The following is a 25,742-nucleotide window of genomic DNA, read 5'->3' as shown; positions in this document are numbered from 1 at the left end:
TGGTGGTGGTGGTGGTGGTGGTGGTGGTGATGGTGATGATGGTGATGGTGGTGGTGGTGGTAGTGGTGGTGGTAGTAATGGTGATGTTGGTGGTGGTGGTGGTGGTGGTGGTGGTGGTGATGATGGTGGTGGTTGAGGTGGTGGTGATGGTGGTGGTGGTGGTGATGGTGATGATGGTGATGGTGGTGGTGGTGGTAGTGGTGGTGGTAGTAATGGTGATGATGGTGGTAGTGGTGGTGGTGGTGGTGGTGGTGATGGTGATGGTGATGGTGATGATGGTGGTGGTAGAGGTGGTGGTGGTGGTGGTGGTAATGGTGATGGTGATGGTGATGATGGTGGTGGTAGAGGTGGTGGTGGTGGTGATGGTGGTGGTGGTGGTGGTGGTGGTGGTAGTGGTGGTGGTAGTAGTGGTGGTGGTGGTGGTGGTGGTAGTGGTGGTGGTGGTGGTGGTGGTGGTGGTGGTGGTGGTGGTGGAGGTAGTGAAAGTGGTAGTGATGGTGGTGATGATGGTGGTGTAATAATGATGACAAACAAAATGAGAGGTCCCATCTGTCTGCATGTGCCATGTCTGCACATCTGTGTACACATCTGTCTGTCCCATCTGTCTGCACATGCACACAGTTTCCACCACATAGGAGGAAGGCAATGTGTATTTGTTGACCTTGTGGCACCATTCTTGTGTGGTTTGATTTAAAGGCTACTCTGGATGCTCTCTGAGGCCAACTCACTGCCTCCTTCATTTCCTCACTGTTTCCATTTGTGGGGGGAAAAGTCTTCTAAAATCCCCAGGGTATTGAGATACTCTCCACATCCAAAACCCATTGGAATTACAACATGTTAAATGTGAAAGACTCCATAAATTTCAAAGTATCAATTTATCATTAAGTATAGAAAGCATTGAGTATGCACACAAGGGTCCCGAATAAAATATAAAGGAACGGAATCTAGAAAGTGGTGAAGCACACATTACTCTGCCTTAAAATAAAAATTCATATAGGGAAAGCCTACTTTCATGAAAAATAAAACATACCTAAGAGGAATAACCTGGTCTAAGGTAGACAACAATTTCAGACACTAATGTCCATCTCCACCAGATAATGCAAGAAAAGAACTCAAATCCGTCAATCCCCTTCATTTGGATAAAACTTTATAATCCACAGAAATTTTGTCATCTAATTTTCACAGCTCTTTGGGATAATTTATCTCCAAACTGGCATTTTCTTGGCCTTGAAAGTGTCAGAAATTAACAATGATGCTAGTACAGCTGGAATAAACCAAGAATGACCAATAAAAATGTCAGTACCCTGGCTGCAAGTCTTGTACTTGCATGCAATGTATACCTTCTCTCTGTCTCTCTGTCTCTCTGTCTCTGTATCTCTCCATTTCTGTCTCTTCCCTTTTATCTCAGCATTGAACAAAATTGCGGACAAATAGCAGGAATTTGATAAGTACTACTTATTAATAGAAATGAAACTATTTTCCTATATTAGTCAATAATCAGTTAAAGTCATATTAACAGCAAGGGTACCCTTACCTGTGAAGGTCATGGTGAGGGCTCTCTCCTCCCAGGTCAATGTGTATCTGAATGATACACAGACATACTCCTCCAGATGGCTGCAAATGCCTGAAAACCTTCCTTCCACTCTCTTGCACACTCCTGCCTTCTAGTTCTTAATTCCACGTGCTATTTCTTTTTTTTCAATCAAAGAAGTCAAAAGATAGAACTTGGCCCTTCCAATTTGAAAATGAGGCTGATGTTACAAGGTGTTTAATAAACTGTAAAGATTGCTAGAAACAGCCACAGATAGAAGAGGTTTAGTGGTTCATAATGCAAATGCCCAATGACTCTGTGGTTGACATTCCCAGGTAATATATATACATATACACAGGGCCCTTCGCGGCCCCTGCATATTCACTTCCCAACATGACTGCATCTCTCGAGTTACCAACACTCCTGCTCAAATTGCCCACTTCCTATCCATACATCTCTCTGAAAATGAAATAAACCTCTCCCTTCAAACAGACTGGTCCTTCCTAGTTTCTACTTTACTCCTTACTCCAGGATCATCTGCTCATTGTGCTTCAGCTTGTGTTTGGAGGACCAAACACAAATAGAACCAGGGTCAGAATAAACTAGAGTCTCTTACTCTTTCTTTAGTACCATATGGTCATTTCTAAATACTGATATAGCATACTCTGTCACTTTTTCCTCTGAAAATAAACATCCATTCACTTTATCACATGTCTATCTTAGCTACTTTACCATTGCTGTTGAAAAGACACCATAACCAAGGCAATTTACAGAAGAAAGGATTTAATTAGGGGCTCATAGTTCCAGAGAATAGTAATCAGAGGCTCAGAGGTCCCAGAGGACCATCATGGTAGGGAGCATGTCAGTAGGCATAGTGCTGGAGATGGAGCCAACAGCTATGTTTAATCCAGAGCACTGGGCAGAGACAGATCATTGGGAATGGCAAGGGATTTTTAAGCCTCAAAGGCCACCCCTACTTTTTAAGCCTCAAAGGCCACCCCTAATGATACAGTTCCTCCAACAAGGACATGCCTCCTAATCCTACCCAAACAGTTCCATTAACAGCAGATCACGCATTCAAATATGGAGGCCATTCTCATTCAAATCACCACAACATACAAGCCTCTGATTTGTCCCAGGAACAATGCTCAAATGCTCAGATCTACACATCTACTACTTCTAAACAGCTCTCCAAGAGTGAAGAACTCATTGATTGCTGTGGCTTCCTAGCTTGACTTGAGAACAATGAATCAACATCAGTTGTGCAATCAGTCGCTGCCTAGGCTCAATTACATAATCGTGTGTGACACCATTTTAAAATATGTGGTTTGTAATACAAGTAAAAATAACAGTGCCACTTGACTTGCTCGTCCCAGAAGTTTCTGGTGAAAGAGAGAGAGAGAGAGAGAGAGAGAGAGAGAGAGAGAGAGAGAGAGAGAGAGAGAGAGAGAGAGAGAGAGGGAGAGAGAGAGGGAGAGGAAGGAAGGAAGGAAGGAAGGAAGGAAGGAAAAAGAAAGAAAGAAAGAAAGAAAGAAAGAAAGAAAGAAAGAAAGAAAGAAAGAAAGAAAGAAAGAAAGAAAGAAAGAAAGAAAGAAAGAAAGAAAGAAAGAAAGAAAGAAAGAGACAGAAAGACAGAAAGGGAAAAGGAAAAAGTACTCAAGGGGAGACAAAGAGGTCTTGAACTGAAACAGACTTACTGAAGCAAAAGCATTCCTTCAAATGGAGAGAGAAGACAACTCAACTACTGAGCGCATCAAACTCAGGAATTGGGATTTTGTGGGATGAGAAGCATTTATGCCAAATCTACACACATAATGGAGTGCTCTGTGAATTTGGCAGGGCATTTTAGGAACCAGGAAAGGAGGGGGATCTGACAAAACATGGATCTTTCAGTCAAGAGGCTGAATTGGAGGAATGTATTCATGAAACCACCTGCACATCACATCTATAATGGGATATAAATGAAACCTCTAGCAGAAGTCTTAGACTCAGACTTCCTTGGAGTGAACAGGTAACTCTCCGGAAGTGCACAGCTAATTCTCTGGCACAATGCAGTTAAATGCAACGAATACTCAGATAATGCCGTAGCCCTCAAGCTTAGTCCTTGTTTCCCTATGCCCATGTCAATAACAATAATAAAACTAGCAAATAACAATTATAACTAATACGTAGTTGGCAACATTTCTGAGTATTAAATAACTTAATCTTTATATATATATAAAAAAAAAAACTACAGAGCAAGGATCATTAGGAACACTGGGACCTAGAGAAACTGAGCTTTTGGCCACAGCCACACCACTTGGAATTGGTAGAATCTGGACACAAATCCAGATTCCCTGGGTTACTCACACTTGTTCTGCATCCTGGGATCTCTACATCCAGGACCAGATATTAAACAGTGCCTCCACTTTTATATACTTTTAGATAATCCATGACAACTATAGCTTTCTTGGTACATGACAAAACACAGACAAGCATAGAGACTGACAAATGTGGCCCCAAAAGCAAGGATCTGCCATGACTTTCTAATAAATGCATCTAAAACAAGAGTGTGAAGTCTTGGTAAAAAACATTGGCTGAGAAGGTGAAGTTTATGTTTTCTATATTTAATGCCCTCCTTAATGCTAAAAGCTAAATACCCAAGTTTCTTTTATAGAGCTGTTAGGACCATGTGACTATGTTGCTTCAACCAATGGAACAAGTCTAGGACTGAAGTAAACTTGCTATACCTAGAAGGTGAGAGCAGATGAAAAAATTATTAAAAATAGCAGACCAGAAAAGAAGATTGAATTCAAAGCTAGAATCAAGGTGATTTACACGTTATTGTGTTCAGAGTCTTAGAATTTGGGACATCCAGAAGTTCAGGAGGGAAGATTTGGGAGGAACAAAAATATGAACGAATTTGTTAAGTCTTTTTTAAGATGCAGCCATAATGCCATGTCTTTCCCCATTCCCCAAAACCCTTCCAACTGAAAAGAAAAGACTCACTATCTGAAGAAGCCAAAGCAGATTTCCCAGTATAGAGGACCAGATGCTAAAATCAGACTGAGATCCAGTTCTGAAATGAGACCACGGACAGAAAACTAAATAAGCAAATGGATGTTGGATGCTGACACCTTGGTCTCCTGAGACAATGAGACTTCCTTAAAGGAATCAATGCCTCAACTTTGTAATGTGTAACTTTAGTTTAAAAAACAAACAAACAAAAAAAAAGCCATTGCACCCAAAGAAGGAAATAGAATGAGTAAAAGAAAAGACAACAAAAGGGATTTGAATCGCCACCACAGTTCCAGAAAATATCCCAGAACACTGGGGCATAAGTTTCTATAATGCCTTGCTGGTAATAGTGCAAATTTATTCATACAGCTGTAAAAACAAAGCCATTCTTGACATATCATAAATAATCAACTCAAGAGTAAGAATTTGTATTCTATTCTTAATCTCACATCAATCATATGTTTCCATACTTTGCCTATTGTGCATACAACAGGGACACGTTCCCATGGCTCTCTGTTAGCAAGGGGGAGGCTGGTGAAGGACTGGCTTCTTGTATGGCAGAAAGAACACAACAAAGAGAACACGTTCGTTTAAGTGAATTTTAGAAAAAGAAACACACAGAGCTTTTCAATATCATAAATCATAAGCCATATAAGTCCATTCAACCTTTTCTTCTTGCATATATTGTTGGAACCTAAGGACATAAGAGTAATTCTCATTGTAGAAACTCTCCACTTATATGCCACCAAAGAGACTGAGTACACATTTAAATACCTGACTTTGGGTGGTTGTCCTATAGTTTTGACCCCCAAAAGACTAATGCTCAGCAGCAAAATCAAAAGTGGAAACACTTCTTCGAAGTGAGTAGACTTTCCACTGAGAAACAACAGAACCCAATCACTAAGAGGAAAATCAAACCAAAGCTTAGTCACCATTGCTTGTCGTCCCTGGCCCTGGTAATGAGGAGAAGGTGGCGGGGCAGGTGATGGAGAAGCCCAGTTCTCTGCAAGAAATACACTATAATGAGAAGGAACCTGCAGTTCCTGAAGAGCTATCAGCCAGCTCTGATCAGTGAAGACAGGTCATCAGGACAGGTGCAACAGTTCTATCAGCTGCTTGCAACCAAGTGCCAACATGTCCTCTTGTACCAGGCAACCTTGAAGTTGCTGCCAGAGAAACCATATTAGGTTTCTATAAATAGGCTCATATGGAGAATTCCCAGTCTCCACAACCTGAACGAACCAGACAAATGAACAACCAATCTTCTTAAAATTACATTCCTGAAAACAATCTCATTCTACAAACTAAACACAGCATCTCCATCTGCATTCAAATTCCTGCATTGTAACAGCCTTACATCCTCTGTTTATCATAACTTCGACAGACTTCAGCTCACTTAGGAAGGAAGCTGAAGAGAAAGCCAAAATGTAGATTTGATTGACACCCCATGCTCTGTCATAGAATCACTCCTAACACAAACTGGCAATTCTGACATTCATAAGTCCTAGGAATTTAAGGACTATCTGAACTTAATACTCAGACTTTCTCTTTTATCATGGAGTATGATTTTGTGGAGAGTCCATGGCAGCCAGCCATTCACATTGACCACAGAGGATGCTGTAATAATGGTCCAACTGATAAATTCTCTATCGAGGAGTATCTCTATGCTCAGTATTATCAACTGGCATATTTACTAAACTATGATTATTAATTTGGTTATAGCTATTATCAAGAGTACACTAAAACCTTTGCATAATACTTTTTTAGAATATTTCATCTATTATTTGACAATTTTATATATTGATATGGTATAGCTTTATCATATCCAATCCAAACTGCCCCTTAACCTCCCATCTCCCCACCATTTCCCCATGCTCACCTCATGTCTTGATCTCCTTAAATAATCCATTGGATCCAATCAGTTCTATCTGCTTACCCACGGGTACTCACTAGAGCATGAACAACTTAGCAGCAGCCACAACCCTGAAGAAAAACAACACCACAAGAGTAAAGACTTGTCAATTGTTCTTCAGCTGGGAGGAGAACCTCTTGAGTTCCTCTCCCAACCATACATGGAAATGGACTAGACTCATTTAACACAACTCCTGTGGAGGAAACTATTGCTGCTCTGAGTCAAAGAGAGCAACGAGACCACGTTGTTTTCCGTGGTGGGAACCAGGGTGCAGTCCCACCCATAGTACCTAGAGATTCCTTTCCCCACTTCCTTGCCAGCATCTGTTGTCCTTTGATCACTTCTGAGTAGGGGGTGAGAGAATCTCATAACAGCTGAAATTTAGACATCCCTTGTGGATAATGATATTGAGTACTTTCTATATATTGTTAGTCATTTGTATTTCTTCCTTTGAGAATTCTCTGCTCTGTTCTGTGGTCCATTTTTAAAAATAGTTTGTTCCTTTGATATTCAGTTTCTTCAGTTCTTGATATATTTTACATCAGATATTCTCAACCTGTGGGTTATAACCCCTTTGGGGGATCAAATGGCCCTTTTGCAGAGGTCACTTAAGACCATCAGAAAACACAGATATTTACATTACTATTCATAATAGCAAAATTACACTTATAAGTGGCAACAAAAATATTTTTTATTCGATATAATTTATTTACATTTCAAATGATTTCCCTTTTCTAGCCCCCCCACTCCCCGAAAGTCCCGTAAGCCCCCTTCTCTTCCCCTGTCCTCCCACCCACCCCTTCCCCCTTCCCCGTTCTGGTTTTGCCGAATACTGTTTCACTGAGTCTTTCCAGAACCAGGGGCCACTCCTCCTTTCTTCTTGTACCTCAGGATCACTGTAGTTAGTAGTTAAGTTTTGGCTATACCACTTTGGCTCCCAGTAGGTAGCACACACATCCACCCAGTGGCTATCTGGATTTCAGTTGGAAGACACACAAACACACACACACACACAAACACACACACACACACACACCAGTGGCCACTTACCCAAAATCTCACATGGCTGGTTGGCTTTATCTACTGCAGCTCCCACATCCATCAGCCTCCCCTCCCTAACCCTACCCCCACTCCGTGGCAATTCTCTGTCTCCTTCTCCCTCCTGCAGTCCCAGCCTGCACAACCCTGAGGTTCCTGCCCCACCTCCCTTTCCCCAGCCATTGTCCACTGGAATCTTTATTGATTGATCCAAAATTAGTTGGGGACAAGGACCTTCAATGTTTAGACATACAGATTCCCAATTGATCCAAAGCATTTGAATCAATCTCCAGTTAAGCCACCACATGACTATTTTAAAGGGTGGCAGCATTAGAAAGGTTGAGAACCACATACCGCCCTTCTATCAGAAATATAGCTGGAAGAGATTTTTCCCCCATTCTGCATGGTGACTTTTTCTGTATAGAAATCTTTTAATTTCATGAAATCTCATTTGTCAATTACTGGTCTTATTTCCTGCTCAGTTATAATATTATTCTTCATAAAGTGCTTTCCTATGCCTGTATTTTCAAGTGTATTTTCTACAGTTTTCTGTAGGCATTTCAAAGTTTTGGGTCTCATATTCAGGTCTTTGGATCCAACTAAGGTTGATTTCTGTACAAGGTGAGAAATAAGAATATAGTTTCGCCTACATTTAGATACCCAGTGTTTCCAGCAATATTATTGAAAATGCTGTCTTTTCTCTAGGGTATTTTTTTTTCAAAATCAGGTGACTCTACCTGTATGTTTCCTCTGTTGTGTTTCACTGATCTACATGTCTGTTTTGGTGCCAGTATCATGATGTTTTTGTACTGTCGCTTTGTAGTATAAATTGAAATTGTGTGTGATGGTAATCCCAAGAAGAGATAATAACTCTTCTTCTTGGTCAGAATTGATTTTATCTACCCAGGGTCTTTTGTGCTTCCATGTGAATTTTACAACTTCTCTTTCTATGAAGAAAGTCACTGGAATTTTGACAGGGATGGCATTGAAACTGTAGACCACTTTTGATAGGATAGGCATTTCCCACAACTTAACCTGATCCATGAGCAAGTAAGTCTTCCCATCTCCTATTGTCTTCCTTAGTTTCTTTCTCCTGTTCTTAAAGGTTCTGGTGTAGAGGAAGTATTTCACAGCCTTAGTTTGTTGGTCTTTGACATCTTTAGTTTATTACAAAGTATTCATTTTAAAGCTACTGGAAATGGTTTCTGTCTCTGTATGTTTGTCATTGACATACAGGAAATCTAGTGGATTTTGTATATTAATTTTATATCCTGCCACTTTGCTAAAACTGTTTATCAGTGAATCCTCCCACAGACTTTAGGGTCTCTTATGTTCAGAATCTTATTATTTGCAAATAGACACTTTGATTTCTTCACTTCCTGATTTTGCCGCTTTATCTTCTCTTTGACCTTATGACTAAAGCTAAAACATTCAGCACAGCCTAGCAAATCTCAGTGGTGAATCCATTTGAGCCTTCCTTTTTATAAGTAGGGGGATTTTTAATTACTGCTTTAATCTTAACTATCTTAGCATAATCTATGTTCAGTGTATATATGTCTGACTAGTAATGTTCTTTTAATGGATTTTCCCATTAATTGTTCTTTTCTTTCTGGTTATGGTTTAAAGCCTGTTTTATCAGTTGTTAGGATAGTGATGACTATTTTTTTCTCCTAAGTTCATTTACTTGGGACACCTTTCCCATCCTTTCTTCTTTTTTTTTTTTTATTCGATATATTTTTTATTTACATTTCAAATGATTTCCCCTTTTCTGGCTCCCCACTCCCCGAAAGTCACATAAGCCCTCTTCCCTCCCCCTGTTCCCCCACCTACCCCTTCCCACTTCCCTCTTCTGGTGTTCCCCTATACTGCTGCACTGAGTTTTTCCAGAACCAGGGACCACCCCTCCGTTCTTCTTGGACATCATTTAATATGTGGATTATATCTTGGGTATTCAAAGTTTCTAGGCTAATATCCACTTATCAGTGAGTGCATACCATGATTGCTCTTCTGAGACTGGGTTACCTCATTTAGTATGATGTTCTCCAGCTCCATCCATTTGTCTAAGAATTTCATGAATTCATTGTTTCTAATGGCTGAATAGTACTCCATTGTGTATATATACCACATTTTTTGCATCCATTCCTCCACTGAAGGACACCTGGGTTCTTTCCAGCTTCTGGCTACTACAAATAGGGCTGCTATGAACATAGTGGAGCATGTGCCCTTATTGCATGCTGGGGAATCCTCTGGGTATATGCCCAGGAGTGTTATAGCAGGGTCCTCCAGAAGTGTCATGCCCAGATTTCTGAGGAACCGCCAATAGATCATCTAAATAGACCCATAACCCCTAAAGAAATAGAAGGGGTCATAGAAAGCCTTCCAACCAAAAAAAAAGCACAGGACCAGATGGTTTTAGTGCAGAATTCTATCAGACCTTCAAAGAAGACTTAACACCAATACTCTTCAAACTATTCCACAAAATAGAAACAGAAGGAACACTACCCAATTCCTTCTATGAAGCCACAATTATGCTGATACTAAAACCACACAAAGATTCAACTAAGAAAGAGAACTTCAAGTCAATTTCCCTTATGAATATCAATGCAAAAATACTCAATAAAATTCTTGCCCACCGAATCCAAGAACACATCAAAACGATCATCCACCAGGATCAAGTAGGCTTCATCCCAGGGATGAAGGGATGGTTCAATATACGGAAATCCATGAATGCTATCCACTATATAAACAAACTTAACGAAAAAAAAAAAAAAACCACACGATCATTTCATTAGATGCTGAAAAAGCATTTGACAAAATTCAGCATCCTTTCATGCTAAAAGTCTTGGAAAGGACAGGAATTCAAGGCCCATATCTAAACATAGTAAAAGCAATATACAGCAAACCGGTAGCCAACATCAAACTAAATGGAGAGAAACTTGAAGCAATCCCACTAAAATCAGGGACTAGACAAGGCTGCCCCCTCTCTCCATATCTTTTCAATATAGTTCTTGAAGTCCTAGCTAGAGCAATTACACAACATTAGGAGGTCAAAGGGATACAAATTGGAAAGGAAGAAGTCAAACTATCACTATTTGCAGATGATATGATAGTATACTTAAGTGACCCTAAAAACTCTACTAGAGAACTCCTACAGCTGATAAACAACTTCAGCAAAGTGGATGGTTACAAAATCAACTCAAGCAAATCAGTAGCCCTTCTACACTCAAAGGATAAGCACACTGAGAAAGAAATTAGGGAAATGACACCCTTCACAATAGCCACAAACAGCATAAAGTATCTTGGGGTGACGCTAACAAAACAAGTGAAAGACCTATATGACAAGAACTTCAGATCTCTGAAGAAGGAAATAGAAGAAGACCTGAGAAAATGGAAAAAATCTCCCATGCTCATGGATTGGCAGGATTAATATAGTTAAAATGGCCATCTTGCCATCCTTTCATTCTAAAGTCACACCTATCTTTGGTGGTGACATGTGTTTCTTGGGGGCAGAAAATAGAAAAAATAGAAAAGAGAAGGTGACTCCTTCTCTTTACATCCTGTATGACATAGTGCTTTAACAAATAGTCATTTTATATTTTATTAATCTGTTTAATCAACAAAACGATGTCCTAAGACAGATATTATTTGTTTTGTCTTATAAAGAATTAAGTGTTGCAGAGCTAAGACCCCAGCACCATGGATAATGAATCAGCTCAGTACTTATTCTCTTTGAGCCGAAGAAGTTCCAGCCCATAGACGTAATTGCTACTTGTCTGCTATGTCAGAGGCCAAAACTAAAGCAAGAAGTACCCATCTGGCTAGGATCTCACTTAGCTGTCCCAGAGTGCCAGCCCTCATATCAAAGATAATGGTCTAAGTCCTGGGATACTGCTATATATAAGGCAGGGTTTTCAATGCTGCAAAGTCTTCAAAGATATTTAAAACAGTTTCAAAATACTGTATAAATATAGTTTATAAAGCATAAACGACATATTTTAAAAGTTCAAATGGAAAAGAATTCTGGGCTCAGAAAAAAAGTGTACAGTGGAGGTGTTTGCAACGCAGTACTGCAGTTCAGAACGCATGTAGAAGGCTGCATACAAATCCAAGTCTGTTCTATATAGGTAGCCTGAAGAGTTAGAAAGTGAAATGTAACTTCTTTTTCAGAGCATTTTCAATTTGAGGAAAATGTATAGTTTAAAAACTTTATTAATACAGGTAGCTGGCCCAAATAACAAACTGTGTATAACAAAATCCAAAGAAGGTTAATTTTACCCACTCAGGTATAACTCACTTTATCTAATCAATAGTCTCTTAAGATGTACTTATAAACTACATAGTTTGACTTATATCTCATTTATATCTATATGCAAATTCCTATCTAGGGAAAAGGATAAATAGTTTACAAAGAATCATATTACCAAAATTGCTAGTTTGTATGTACTTATATTTACAGCATGATGATTTAAATCAAGAGCTGTATTTATTATGGTTGGCATGAGAGATGGTAATTAAGGTGAAATGGTTAAATGAACGGGGTTAGTTTGGATGGATGGGTGGAAGCCATTTAGAACCAGAATTTGCTATTCCAAAGAAAGTGAATGCTAACTTTATTTGAAGTCATTTCAGAAAGTGCCAGAGCATATTAAGTGGTCCTTCAAAGGACTCTATTCTAACAGGAAACTCTCTAATAAAACCCAAAGGAAAATGGAGAAATATATATGTAAATACGTTGTGGGTTCTTTACTGAGGGTAGAGACTGGCTCATGCTAGTTCCCCAGTGCCTACGATAAAGGCTGGTAGAGAATTGGAGCTCAGTAAAATTCCTTGAGTAATTGACACCGGCTAGAAATCCAGGTCTCATCCCTGATGGTTCCTCTGTTCCATGTCCCAAGTGCACAGGCAGGAAAATGAAGTAAAAGTTTCTGTAGGAATCTAATGTGCTGACACTGGCTGTAACTCTATACTCAAGAGATAGACGTAGAAGGCTCACAGGTTCGAGGCCAGTTTTTGCTACACAGTGAAATCCTATCTCAAAAAAAAAAAAAAAAAAAAAAAAAAAAAAAAAAAAAAGCTGACCTGGGGGGATGGGCAGGGGGGAAAGAGAGACTGCAAAAACAGTCTTCCTGGGTTTGAATGTCACCTTTGACATATCCTGGCTACTTCATCAAGCACAAGATTCCATGCCTGGATTTGCTCATCTGTAGAGTAACAGACTTACTTGTAGACTTGTAAGACTTCAATACATGAATTTTCAGCAACTGCTGTGGCTTCAAGCTAAAGATAAAATAAATGTTAGGGATTATCTTTCTTATTTACTATAACCCAAGGAAGTTACCCTATCTTCCTTTAGATAGTTTTATTTTGTCTCTCACATATGAAAATGGGATTTCTTCAGCTAGAACTAAATCGGTCTTTCCTGATGCCTTTTAGCCTTCTCCTGAGATTCATTTAAAGCTATTTTAACCAAGAGAAAATAGTTACAAGCCAGGGCAAATAAAAGAGAGGATGATAAATTATATACAAACTCCATCTACCTGTGTGTGTGTGTGTGTGTGTGTGTGTGTGTGTGTGTGTTTACAAGTTTGAAGTTTGAATTCAATTTCTCCATATAGCAGTCACATTCATAAGGGAGGATCCTGAGCAGAAGTCTCCATTTGGGGAGAAGAGTGGAGGTGTATCCTAGCAACATAAGTCATGTGATAGGGTCTTGCAGCTAGTTTCCTCCCACAGTACTGATGTACATGTAGTTAGGGAATCTGTTGTCTTTTAATAAAAGACAGATGGAGTTTTGTTAATTGAGACCCTGTTGCATTTAGTTGCAGCATTTATAGTCAAAATTAAAAGAATGCTAGATGAAACTATAAGAACTATGTTTTAGTTAAAATACAGTTTACATCATTTGCTCTTCCACTGCTCTTCCACTACACACACACACACACACACACACACATATATATATATATATGAATATGAGATGGAAAGAAGAGAAGGGAAATTTAATATATAAATACAATTTGTTCAGTCTATTTAGTGTTGGTTGTATGCATATGGTTTTATGACTGATTACTTGATTACTGGATAACCAGTTAGAGGACTCACCCCTGGAGAAGACTTTAAATCTCCGTTTCAAAGCAGTCATTAACTGCTTGTAGCTCTTTATCTAGGGTTTGGACCCTATGTGATTTCCTCATGTTCCACATTGAGATGTCAGTTGGCATTGTCATTTTTCCAGGTATCTATGCTGTTGACATTTCTTAGATATGGCTTCCCTGTCATGTCTAGAAGATACAGTTCACAGCAGGATTGCTGCTTCTCTAGTTCTTACATTCTTCCTACCTCCTCTTTCATGATGTCCCCTGAGCCTTAGGTATAGGAGTTGTGTTGTCGGTGTACCAACTGGGGTTGGGTACCACATCGTCAGTGGTTATCTGCATTTGAACCAGTTGTGGATTTCTGTAATGGTCTCTATCTTCTGCAAAGAGATGCTTCTTTAATGCAAAGAGAACTGCATCAATCTGATTGCACCAACACACATAAACAGGAAATAGATATACATAGTGTTGAGACCCAGAGTGTCCTCGATCTCTCTATATAGAAAGTAGGATGGTCTTGAACTCACAGAGATCCACCTGACTGTCTCACAAAGACTGATATTAAAGGCATGTACCACCACACATGTCTAGAATGTCTATTTAATCCAGATAAAATTCTTTACATAAGGCAAAGCAGGGTCTAAAGTCATCAACAAGAAAACTCTGTTCCTCAACATTATCTGAAAATGGGTGCTTCATCCTCCACTCAGTGTTGTGATATGATTATGATGGTGATGTCCACCATCAGGACATCCTTCCCATCCCCACCCCAGCCCATGAAGCAGGATTATATTAGGACTACCTATGTCAAATGAGACAGCTGAAGTTTTTATGTACGATGATACATACAAAAAATTTAGATATGATAATACACTCTTGAAGAGGGCCTCTTATTCGCTTAGCATCACTAGGCCTTCAGACACTTTTTTTGAAATGTTCATACATGTATATACTAAATTTTTGGTTATTTTCACCTCTCAATCCTGTGTGAGAAGTTTTTGTTTGATTGACAGTTTCATCCATTCATATCATGAGTTTCGTCCTTTTCCTTTCCCCAATCCTCTCTCCAATGTCCCTCCCAGCCTCTCAACAAGACTCCTCCTACTTCCATGTCTCCTTTTTATATGTAGCCCACTTGTGTTTAATTAGAGTATCTCACCGAAATGTGCTGGGGAGGTTATTTTTTGGAGTAATAGCAAGATATCAGTGGCTATACCACTGAAGAAAATGACACACCTTCTTCCAAAAGCCATTAACTGTCAATAAATAGCATTGGGGGAGGGGGACTTCATGAGCCCTTCCTGATAGGCCGGCAGCCTCGAGCTTTTGCTTATCACATGACCACAGCTGTAGTGAGTTCATCACCCAAAGATATCCTTTTGCTTCACTTTTTACATTCTCTGGCTCTTACATCTCCAGCGCCCTCTTCTTCAGTGTTCCCTGAGCCTTAGAAAGGGTGCTATAGATGGACCATTTAGGGCCAAACATTCCACCATATTGTATTCTTGGTACTTCAGCCAGTTATTCATTTCTACATTAACTGCCACCTATTGTAGTAAGATGCTTGTTTGAGGAGGACTGAGAACAGCACTGGTCTATGGGAATAAATGTGTTTGGAAGGCGGTTTGATAACACAGACATTTAGCAAAGCAGTAATATTAGGTTTCTACCTAGGACCTATGGTACCTCCCCAGCCACAGGGTCTTGATGAACTTTCCAGATCTTGCATGAATTCCCTCTTGTGGATCAAGTCTTACATACAATCATAAAGCAGTTGGTTATCTCTATAACAGTCATGCCACTGTTACTGTAGAAAACATACCTTGCCTGACCTGTCATTATTGCAGCTCACAGGACTCACAGCTGAATTAGACTGTATGTGACTCTCCCAGAAACCTAAAGAGCACCTCCTGGAACTGTGAGGGTCAGTAAGTCAGTTAGGAAGAAACTTCTAGCTCACTCCCAGCTTTATTTCTCTGTGACATGTGATCAAAGCGTATACTATCTGTCTTCAGCACAATGGCCCTACCATGGGACTCTGGGGACAATCAGGAGCAGTGACAACAGTCTGTGTTGTTTCAGGCACCTATGGAGCCTCCCTAGCACTGGGGCTTTCATTTAGTAACCCATGGCTTTTAGGAGGAACATTTTTCATCCATAAAGAATACCTTGGTTCATTTATTATTATTATTATTATTATTATTATTATTATTATTATTACAGGCTTATAAAATAGTAGGTTTCCATGTGGCTTTTTTATATCTATCCTTGGTTTTGATTACTTTTCCCCATCTTAGATTTCTTAATTTCATTAGACACAGTGATCTCTTAAAGGAGCTTTCTTCTTCTGGCTAAGCATTTTTCTGCCAATCTATCTTCATGCTGCAGTTAGAGCTATGCTCCTCTGTGAAGACCCCTGGTTAAGAAACTCTCTTATCTGTATAACCTTCTGATTACCAACACACAAGTGGCCATATAAACTCATCATTCTCCCATTTCCTCTCCTAGAAAGCTACCAACATTAACTGGTCAATGGGCAGGAGGAAAAATTACATGTTGGTGAAACAAAGAAATATACTCAGAAATACCTGTGTATGCAGGAGCCATGTTGCAGAACAGGGAAGAATATGAAAGAAAATCCAACAGCAGTGCTCCTCTAGAATACGCCCCCAAAATCTTACTCCTAGATGTGAGGAGCACCCCAGGATGCAGAATTATCTCTTTTGTCTGCAGAACAAGTGTGGTACAGCAGCAGCGAGTTCCTCCTGACCCCAACTGTGAGCATAGACATAGAGAAGGGGAGCTGCGTGCAGGATTTTGTGGCTAAGCCAAGCTTGCCAGAGATAGCTCGATTTTATCCTGGCTTAGGAGAAAGCCTTCCAGTTGTGAATAATAACTAGCTTGGAATGCTACCCTGGGCCCATTATATCCCAACTCATTAAATGATAAATAATAAAAATGGATTAGCATAGACTGCACACAGAGATAGTCTAAGGAAAATAACAAAAGAGCAAAATGCATTAACAAAAGAGTCATATTCTTTATAGAATGTTTTGGAGAAAAAAAAAAGATGAACTTTGAATACAGTAGCTACCCTTCATCTTTGAGGACACATTCTAATACCCCCAACAGATGCCTGAAACCGTAGATGGAACTAAACCCATATATAGTGTGTTTCTTTAGATACATACATACATGCATACATACATACATACATACATATATACAGACAGTCAGATATGGCCAATTTAAAGTTTAACATGCACAACAATTAATAAAGCTGAATAATTATACAATATTCTGTAATACAATTTATATGGATGTGGTCTCAAAATGATTGGACTGGGGCTAGGAAGATAACCAGGTGGGGAAAGAACCTGCTTGTGCAGACATGAAGATTTAACCTCAAGTCTTTTCAGCAGTTGTAAAGCCAGATGTGATAGCATGCACAGCTGCAATCCCAGAAGCCTGGAATAGCATATGCCAGCAGGCTTGGGGTATTTGGCAGAGAACAAGAGACCCTGTCTCAAACAAGGTGGAGGGTGGAGACTAACACTCAAGGTTAACCTCTGTCCTATACTTGTAGGCACTCACAGATACCAAAAGACATGCACACACACACACACACACCACCACCACCACCACCACCACCACCACCACCACCACCATCATTGTCAACATCGTCACATGTGCACAAAGACTATAAGTATGTAGATGTATGGAAATGTATCTTCCTGCACTGCATTCATCCCTGTTGTGGTGTGAGATGATACTATGCCTATGTAAGGTGAAGAATTGAAGGAGCAAAGACTCGGCACACTTTCTGGCTGTAACACTTGCAGTAACACAAACTTTACTTAACATTGTCACAGAGAATGCTTGTTCTTCCTGTGCATTCTACAGCTTTACCACATAAGTTTTCCCCCCTTCTTTTACAACCAAGTGATAGGCTGGAGAGATGGCTCAGCAGTTAAGAGCACTGACTGCTCTGCCAGAGGTCCTGGGTTCAATTGCCAGCAACCACATGGTGGCTTCCGGTGTGTCTGAAGACAGCAAAAGTGTACTCACATACATGAAATAAATAAATCTTTAAGACCAAGTGGTTTCTCACTTCACTGGAAAAGAAGCACGTGTGAGGTTGAAATCACAGCATCTTGAGCTGTGTGACTGTGTCTGCCCTTTGACTGTTCCAGTACTGGAACACAGAGCAAGTGCCGTAGGCCCTCACCAAACATCAAACCCAGTGGCACTTGGAGCTTGGATTTTTCAGGCCTCCAAACTTTCAAAAACTAATTTATATTCTTTGTAAGCTGCCACTTTTACGGCATTGTCTTTTAATGCAAAGAGACTAAGACATGATGTGCCTTTTACATATCACGCACAGCTCTGAACTCTTAAATACAGCAGTAGATGAAGGGAGCCCAATTCCTGAATGTAGTGTGACTCTACTGAAATGTCTGGTAATTCACCCCCTAAAGCTCCGTGTAATCATAATTTGTGTACTTCCAACTTGACCAGCCTCCTGCAGAAAGATAATAATCAAAGCACTATGATGATAATTAATACATACATGTATTGGTGCCAATGTTAGGGTGGTGTAGTTGGCCCTTCCTCCTACTGGACAATTTTATATGCCTCCTCCCTACTCACTCTCATACCTCGACCACTCTCCTTGTTGCTACCACTATGACCCCATATCCATGCTTGCAAAGGATTTGCTCAAAGGTACTAAGGCCCCACACCCATCAGCACATGGGTGTGTGCTCTGAGCTCAAGTTAGGACCCCCCATGGAATGCAGGCTTGGATCAATTCCTCAAGACCTTTCCCAACCCTCTGTTTTCATGTGCAGTCAATCAGAGAGCCCAAAGAACTCAAATACTTGTACCTTCAAGGCCACTCCCAGACACTGTCTCCAGCCCTCATTGAAGATAGTCTGCCAATGGATTGCACCAGCTAGTTGGTACAATATTGTCATGGCAACAAGCAGTATTAGGAAGCCAGAGCAGTGCTGATACCATGATTTGTTTGTACGGATACAAGCCACACATACACTGGGAGGGGCACTGCTCCTCAATAGCACAAATACTCACTCCAGAAGTTCATTGTGTACTGGTGTGCTTGTTTTCTGAGTGCTGACCCACCATGATTAGGACACTGGAACCTCCATTAAGAAGGTGATGGCAGGTTTGAGGGTCGTCATTCAGGATGATACCCAAACAGTGCCTGGAAACAAATGTATCCAATACATACATGTTGGGCAGGTAAACTGAATACATATATGTATCCAATACATACATGTTGGGCAGGTAAACTGAATGGCTAGTCTAATACACTAGAGATTTCTCCTTTGCAGATGGTCAGCTCTGAAGACAAAGGATTTGGTCTTTCTTGACTTGGTATCCATCCTGGCATAGTGTCTATCATGTGATAAGGCATGAAATCAGTATGTTTGAATGTGAAAATACATGAGGGAAAAGTGAGGCATGTGTATTATCTACACTATATTGCTTTCCATGCACATCACACGGAGAGCTTTTAGAACATGCAGTGCCCAGAACCAGATGGACCAGCATCTCCAGGAATGTATCTGAGGCAGCAGTGTATTAAACTTCTGCAGGAAATTCCTGCATACAGCCAATTAAGGGCAGTGTGAGCCCCCATCCAGTCTTACCTAAGGACTGAGGTGTCTTCCTGAATGAAGGAATTTCAGTGCCGAACTGTCACGGTCCTGAGCGAGCTCGGTGGCTCATCACTTGTACCGATCCAAGCTGTCATCCAGGACGGTCCGTGAGTGATGTATTTTCAATTTTTGAAAAGCCAAAATTCATTGGCTTCATGCTTTTATTTGACACCTTCCTAATTACATCTAGGCCCGTAGCTCCCCTCAACCTCAGTCAGTCCCTTCTCCGTGGGCTCTTGCTCGGGCTTGTGATGCTATTGACCGGGGTAGTGTACAAACCTGGGGCATATACATGATGATGGAATGGCGAAACCATCACAGCATGTAAGCAACAACCAGCCAACCAGCCTCTCTCTCTCTCTCTCTCTCTCTCTCTCTCTCTCTCTCTCTCTCTCTCTCTCTTGCAAAAAATTAAATTAATATAATCATTATTAGAAAGAAAGAAAGAAAGAAAGAAAGAAAGAAAGAAAGAAAGAAAGAAAGAAAGAAGGAAAGAGAAAGAAAGAAAGAAAGAAAGAAAGAAAGAAAGAAAGAAAGAAAGAAAGAAAGAAAGAAAGAAAAAGAAAGAGGGAAAGAGGGAAGGAAGGAAGGAAAGTGAGGATGATATTGAAAGACTGTTCAGCAGTTCAGAGCCCTTGTGGCTCACAACCCTCTATAGCTTCCGTTCTAAGGGATCTGACACCCCCTTTTGACCTCCACAGGCTCCAGGCATGCACGTGGTATATACACAAACATTCAGGCCAAACACTCATCACATAACACTAAATAAACCTTACAAAAACGTTTTTGGGGAAAACAGACCTACTGTGTAATGTGGCCCTACTGTGTGGTGTGGCTATCTATCCCATGTCAAAAGAAAATGAAATCGGCAGAGCAGAGAGACATTTGGATCTGTGTGTTTATTGCAGCACCATCCACAATACTCACAATATGGACTCAACTCAGATGTCCATCACCAGATGAACAGTTAAAGAAGATGTGGTATATTTATACAAAGTGCAATACTATTCAGCAGAAAACAAAAATTGGGGAAGCATGCCATGTGCAGCCACAGAGATGAAGCTGGAGGACACTACACTAAGTTAAAACATAAAATCTAGCTCTGAATGGCAAATACTACAAGTTCCTCTTAGGTATGGAAACTAAACATTGCTATCATGGAAGCAGAGAGATAGGTGGTGTGGGTGAAGGAAGGCATAGAGGGTGGACAGGGGTGTTTAGTGTATGCAGGGGAACAGGTAAGAGGAGTGATGTCTACTGTGCTGTAGCACTATAGGAAAACTAGTGTTTACAACCAACTCTATTTTTCTAAAACAGATACTAGAGGGAATTGCATGTTCTCAATACACACACACAGATGTTCTACGTCTGAGTGATTCTAATCTTATTCATATATACAGTGTGCATGTGCCTAAATGTCACACAATAGCCCCAAAACATACACTTACCTTGTCAACTAAAATACAAAAATAGATTTTAAAAGGGGGAAAATAGGGAAGGGTTTAAAATGCCACCTTCTGGGAACCTTGACTTTCCCTCCTCCAGGTTAGGTCATCCGCTTTCACCTGTCTCGGTTGTCTTGGCATGAGCTTGAAATCCCTGTTGTTATCTGAGATGATAGATGACTTTCTTTTTTATTACTTTACTTTTATTTTATGTACATTGGTGATTTGGCTGCGTGTATGTCTGTGTGAGAGTGTTGGGTCCCCTGGAAGAGGAGTTACAAACAGACGGGTGTGTGAGGTTGTCATTTGGGTGCTGGGAATTGAACCTGGGTCCTCTGGAAGAGCAGCCAGTGCTCTTAACCACTGCGCCATCTCCCCAGCACCGATAAATGATTTTCTTAATGGAAAATTCTCTGCATGAATCAGATTAATAGACATTATTTCAAACAGTAATTGATCACTCCAAGAATATGACTTAGACTGAAACCATCGACTTGTGGACCTGTGGAGGGAGCACAACCCAAGTTCTCAAGAAACTTGTCCCTCAAGGAATGTCCCTTGGTGGGGGGCAGCAGCATCTCCTGAGAGGCCCAGGGCTGGAGATGTACCTCAGTGAGGAGCATTTGCCTAGCCCTGGGTCCAACCTCCTATATCATAAAAAAGAAAAAAAGAAATGCCAAACCTCAGGCTCCACCAGAACTCCTGAGTCAGAATGTGGAGGTGAGCCGCAGGGTCTGCAGGGGTATGCCAGGTTAGACACCCGCAACCTAAACTTGAGACGTGCTGACGCAATAGGCTGGTGGACACTGTTTGCACAAATCACTTTAGTTGAGTGCATGGTTGGTTGGTTGGTTGGTTGGTTGGTTGGTTGGTTGGTTGGATGGTTAGTGGTTGTTTCATTTATTGATTTTTGAGACAGGATCTCACCCTGTAGCCCAGGTTGGTCCAGAACTTGAGCACTATTCCTGTCTTGACCTCTCAAGTGCTGGGATTATGGACTGAGCCACCCCGTCCAGCTGTTTGCCTAAAATAGTCTCTCTTTTTCTCTCTCTCTCTTTCTCTCTCTCTCTCTCTCTCTCTCTCTCTCTCTCTCTCTCTCTCTCTCTCTCTCTCTCTCTCTTTCTCTGTATGTGTCTGTCTGTCCTCTGTGTCTCTGTCTCCCTGTGTGTGCATATATATGCATATGTGTGTGTGTGTGTGTGTGTATATATATATATATATACATGTCTATGTGTATATAGCTGTGCATACATGTGTGTATATGCCCTTGTGTGTGTATAGAGCTATGTATACATATGTGTATATGCCCGTGTATGTGTATATAGCTGTGCATACATATGTATATATGCCCGTGTGTATGTGTGTGTGTGTGTGTACATATGTGTGCATGTGTTCGTGTGTAACACCAAGTGTTGTCCTCTATTCCCCTCTCTCTTATTCTGAGACAGTGTCTCCCTGAGACTCGAGCACATCAATTCAGGTAGACTGACTGCCCAGCAAACCCGAGGGCAGTCCTCCTATCTCTGTCACCCCTGGGTGACACTGGGTTAAAGGCACAAAATGCCCATGCCCAGCTTTTATGTCCCTTTTGGGGACTGAGCTAAGGTCCCCGTGCTTACTTAGCAAGTGCTTTGTGTCCCCCCAATCCTGTGTGCCTCATTCTTAGTACTGATATTGCAGAGTCCAGAAGAAAAAGGCCTGGGGTATCCATGCATGAAAAGAGGCATCTGGGTCAGTAGAGTCCTGTTCCTGATGCACATTAGAAGCATCTGGGGACTTCAGAAACTCCTCCTAGCCATGTGATGGAATTGGTGTGGGACTGTCACAGCCATAGTGTAAAGATCTCCAGATAATGGTGACAAGTGCCACCATGTGGGGTCACACAAATTCATAGTGTGGTCAGCAGGAAGTGGACCCTCATATTGATTCTAACCTTCCCTGATGAGCCCACAGGGATGGTCAGAATTCACAATGGCAGGCTCTGGCTAGAAGGTCACTGCACCATAACAAATGCTTCTGAGAATTCTGTTAGGAGATGTGTGACCTTTCCCTAGTCACTCTAGCCAACCTGGGCTTGAGCATGTTCCTCTGCCCAGTGCAGATAGCAAGAGCCAATGTCTAGGAACACTTGGGACATTCCTTTGTACAACATGTGGAAATTCCTAACAGTTTGCCAAACATATGTTCACTTTTCAAATTCTCTGAGCCAAAAGAGAGCGTTTTCTCTTTTATTCTCTCCCCTGCTATTAGGATATTCAGTAGGGTAAAAATGGACCGTGAGCACGAGGTCTCTTCCTCCATACAAGGGTGTCAATGTGGTATGGGGGAGGGGCGGACATGTTAGCATGTGAGCTCACATGTGTGATTCCATTTCGGTCTCAGGGCATCCCTGTTGAATACAGTAGGGTAACGTTTACTGTTCTCATTTCTGAGCTAGCAGAACAGTGGCTGACAGAGGTCCTGCCTCAGCCAGCCACAAGACGGGCGACAGAGGATGCAGATGTCCTCACTCCCTTCTAGGCTGCACCTGTTCTCAGCTACACAAGCAGCTGCTGAGGATCCACATGTGTGGACAGCATGCCTGTCACAGCAGAACATTCTGTACCGACAGACATGTCATATGTGCTTCCAGTCATAGGTGGTTATTGGATATTGAAATGTAATCGATGTCGGGCATAGTGACACTCACCTGCTATCCCAATACCAAGGAAGTTCAGCCTCTATGAGTTTAAGGCCAGCTTGGGCTTCATACTGAGATCCTGTCTTTAAAATAGAAAGATAGTAGATAGATAGATAGATAGATAGATAGATAGATAGATAGATAGATAATAGATGATGGATAGATAGATAATAGATTAGTTAGATAGACAGATAGATAGATAGATAGATAGATAGATAGATAGATAGATAGATGATAGATAAATGTACAGACCAAAGGAAAACACTGGCAAAGAAGGATCCTTCCCCCCTCCCCCAATAAATGTCAATAGTGAAATGGAGTCACACAGCTCCTTAGTTTGGTCATGGAGAAGAGGACTCTATGAAGGAGAGGCTGAAAGGGTCTTTGTAGTGGCATAACTAACTACTGTGTTTTTCTTGTTTTGTTTTTTGGTTTTTTTGGGTTTTGTTTTTTGTTTTGTTTTTGTTTTTTTTTGTTTGGTTGGTTTGTTTTTTGGGTTTTGTTTTTGTTTTTGTTTTTTTGTTTGTTTTTTTGGTCTCACTTTGTACAGGCGCCAATGCATCCGCACCAGACCAACTGAGCTTAGCTTTAGCCTGGAACAGAGTTGACATCGCTCGCAGCCAGATCTTTATTTACGGGCAGCAGTGGCCGGTAGAGTATTCGTCGCTACCCTTGAAAAGCCCACGTGCTTGGCAAGGGTGTTTAAGGAACCTTTGAAAGAGGCTCAAATATTTGGGCGGGGTTGGGGCGGGATGGGGGAAATCTACCTTTGCATAGAACAGCATGTTGCTGGGCACCAGTCTCGTGTTTGGGAACATGCTGCCACCTAGTGGAATATATTACTAAGCGCACCACCAAAGGTTCCCTGGCTCTTAGAAATTTTTGGACACATAGCCTATCCTTTCATTCTATCTTTAAAGATACCGATATAATTTTTAAAAAAAATGAGAGAGACAGACAGACAGAGACAGAGACAGACAGAGAGGCAGACAGAGACAGAGAGAGACACAGACAGAGAGGATTCGCATGTTTCTGGTTGTCTTTTAGGGGAGCACAAAGGAAACTGCTGTCACCAAATGGTGGCAGTTCCTGCTGGTTTGCTAATGGGCCAGGCCTCCGTGTACAGGTACCATCTGTTCCAGGTGGTTGAGAGGTCCGACCTATCCCAGCACAAGTGAACCAAGGCTATATATAACTGCCCAGGGCATTTTTTTTTGCCCATCACTTGGCTGCCAAAAATCAGAACTTGGGAAATGGGCCATTTGGGTGATGTGTGCACGCATCCACGGGTGGCAGCCCAGCGGCAGCTTGGATGTAAGACTCTCTGAACCTACCAGCCCCAGGAGCTGTAGCCACCACTGAGCACATGTCCTTATAAGTTCAAGGATATCTAATTGGGGAGCATATTTGTCAAGGAATCTAGACACTGAAAAAAATGAGAGAACATGAGAAGAATACAAATCACAGCCAGTCCAGTGCTCCACCCAGAAAATATGTTGTTCTTAAGTTATGTGACACCAGTTTGCCTCGGGAGTGTCCATTACTACACCCCTGCCCAGGCCTATTTGGCCCTCAGCTATGTTTTCCTGGGTTCCTATCCTCAAGTCAGCAGAGGCTCTCATTCAGAGCCTAAGAAAGAAAGAAATGAAAGCAAGAAAGTATCTAGCGTCACCTGTACCAGCACTGCAGAAAACTAGCCAGAGAATCCATCAGAAAGAAGAGGCTTCAAACAAGAAAGAGATTTGGGAGAAAAAGTAGCTTCTAGATCTGGAGTCCTTGACTTGTGTTTCCCAAAACTTGTGCCCCCAGGTCCAGGAGTGGCACTTGGCATCTGAGTGTTGGGTCTCTATGGTGTATCTAGAGACTTGCAGATGTCGCCAATCTGGTTCAAGCCTTCTGGGTGAGCCTGGAGGAACTGAGCTTCTCTGATGTGGGCAGGCTAAGTGAATGTCTTGAATTCCAGGTAGGGTCCCTGGAGCAAGCCATGCTGGATGCCCTGGTCCTGGACAGAGTGGATTTTGTGAAATTACTCATAGAAAACGGAGTAAGCATGCACCGTTTCCTCACCATCTCCAGACTAGAGGAACTGTACAATACGGTAGGGCCAAGCTAAGATGCCTTTCGATTTCTCTTTCTCTTGTTTGTTTGTTTCCCTATTCCTGCCTGCCCCACCCTGTGCCTGTGATTCTCTCCTGTCTCTCCTGTGATGCATGCATCGTTCTTCACGTGTGCTCCTTACTCCTGGATAGACTCCAGACACCAAGAACTCACTTGTTCTAACTGCTCAGTTGTCAGAACCTCAGGCAAAGGGTGTCATGATCACCAGAGGGCATTGTTCTCAGATCCAACTCAAAGCCACTAGC

At 41.3% G+C, this 25,742-nt stretch overlaps 1 protein-coding gene across 1 annotated transcript in view; it reads left to right on the top strand.

The window, feature by feature from the left end:
- Trpm3 (transient receptor potential cation channel subfamily M member 3) overlaps nucleotides 1-25,742 on the top strand; it is an 863,316-nt gene that overhangs the window by 731,879 nt on the left and 105,695 nt on the right. The window contains 2 exon segments of the mRNA XM_052188302.1: nucleotides 23,930-24,030; nucleotides 25,343-25,477. Coding sequence (XP_052044262.1) covers nucleotides 23,930-24,030; nucleotides 25,343-25,477 — 236 coding nt within the window.

Source organism: Apodemus sylvaticus, chromosome 1, assembly GCF_947179515.1.
Source record: "Apodemus sylvaticus chromosome 1, mApoSyl1.1, whole genome shotgun sequence".
NCBI classification, from domain to species: Eukaryota; Metazoa; Chordata; class Mammalia; order Rodentia; family Muridae; genus Apodemus; species Apodemus sylvaticus.
Note: the sequence above shows the minus strand (reverse complement) of the source record. Positions and strands in the feature narration are given on the sequence as shown.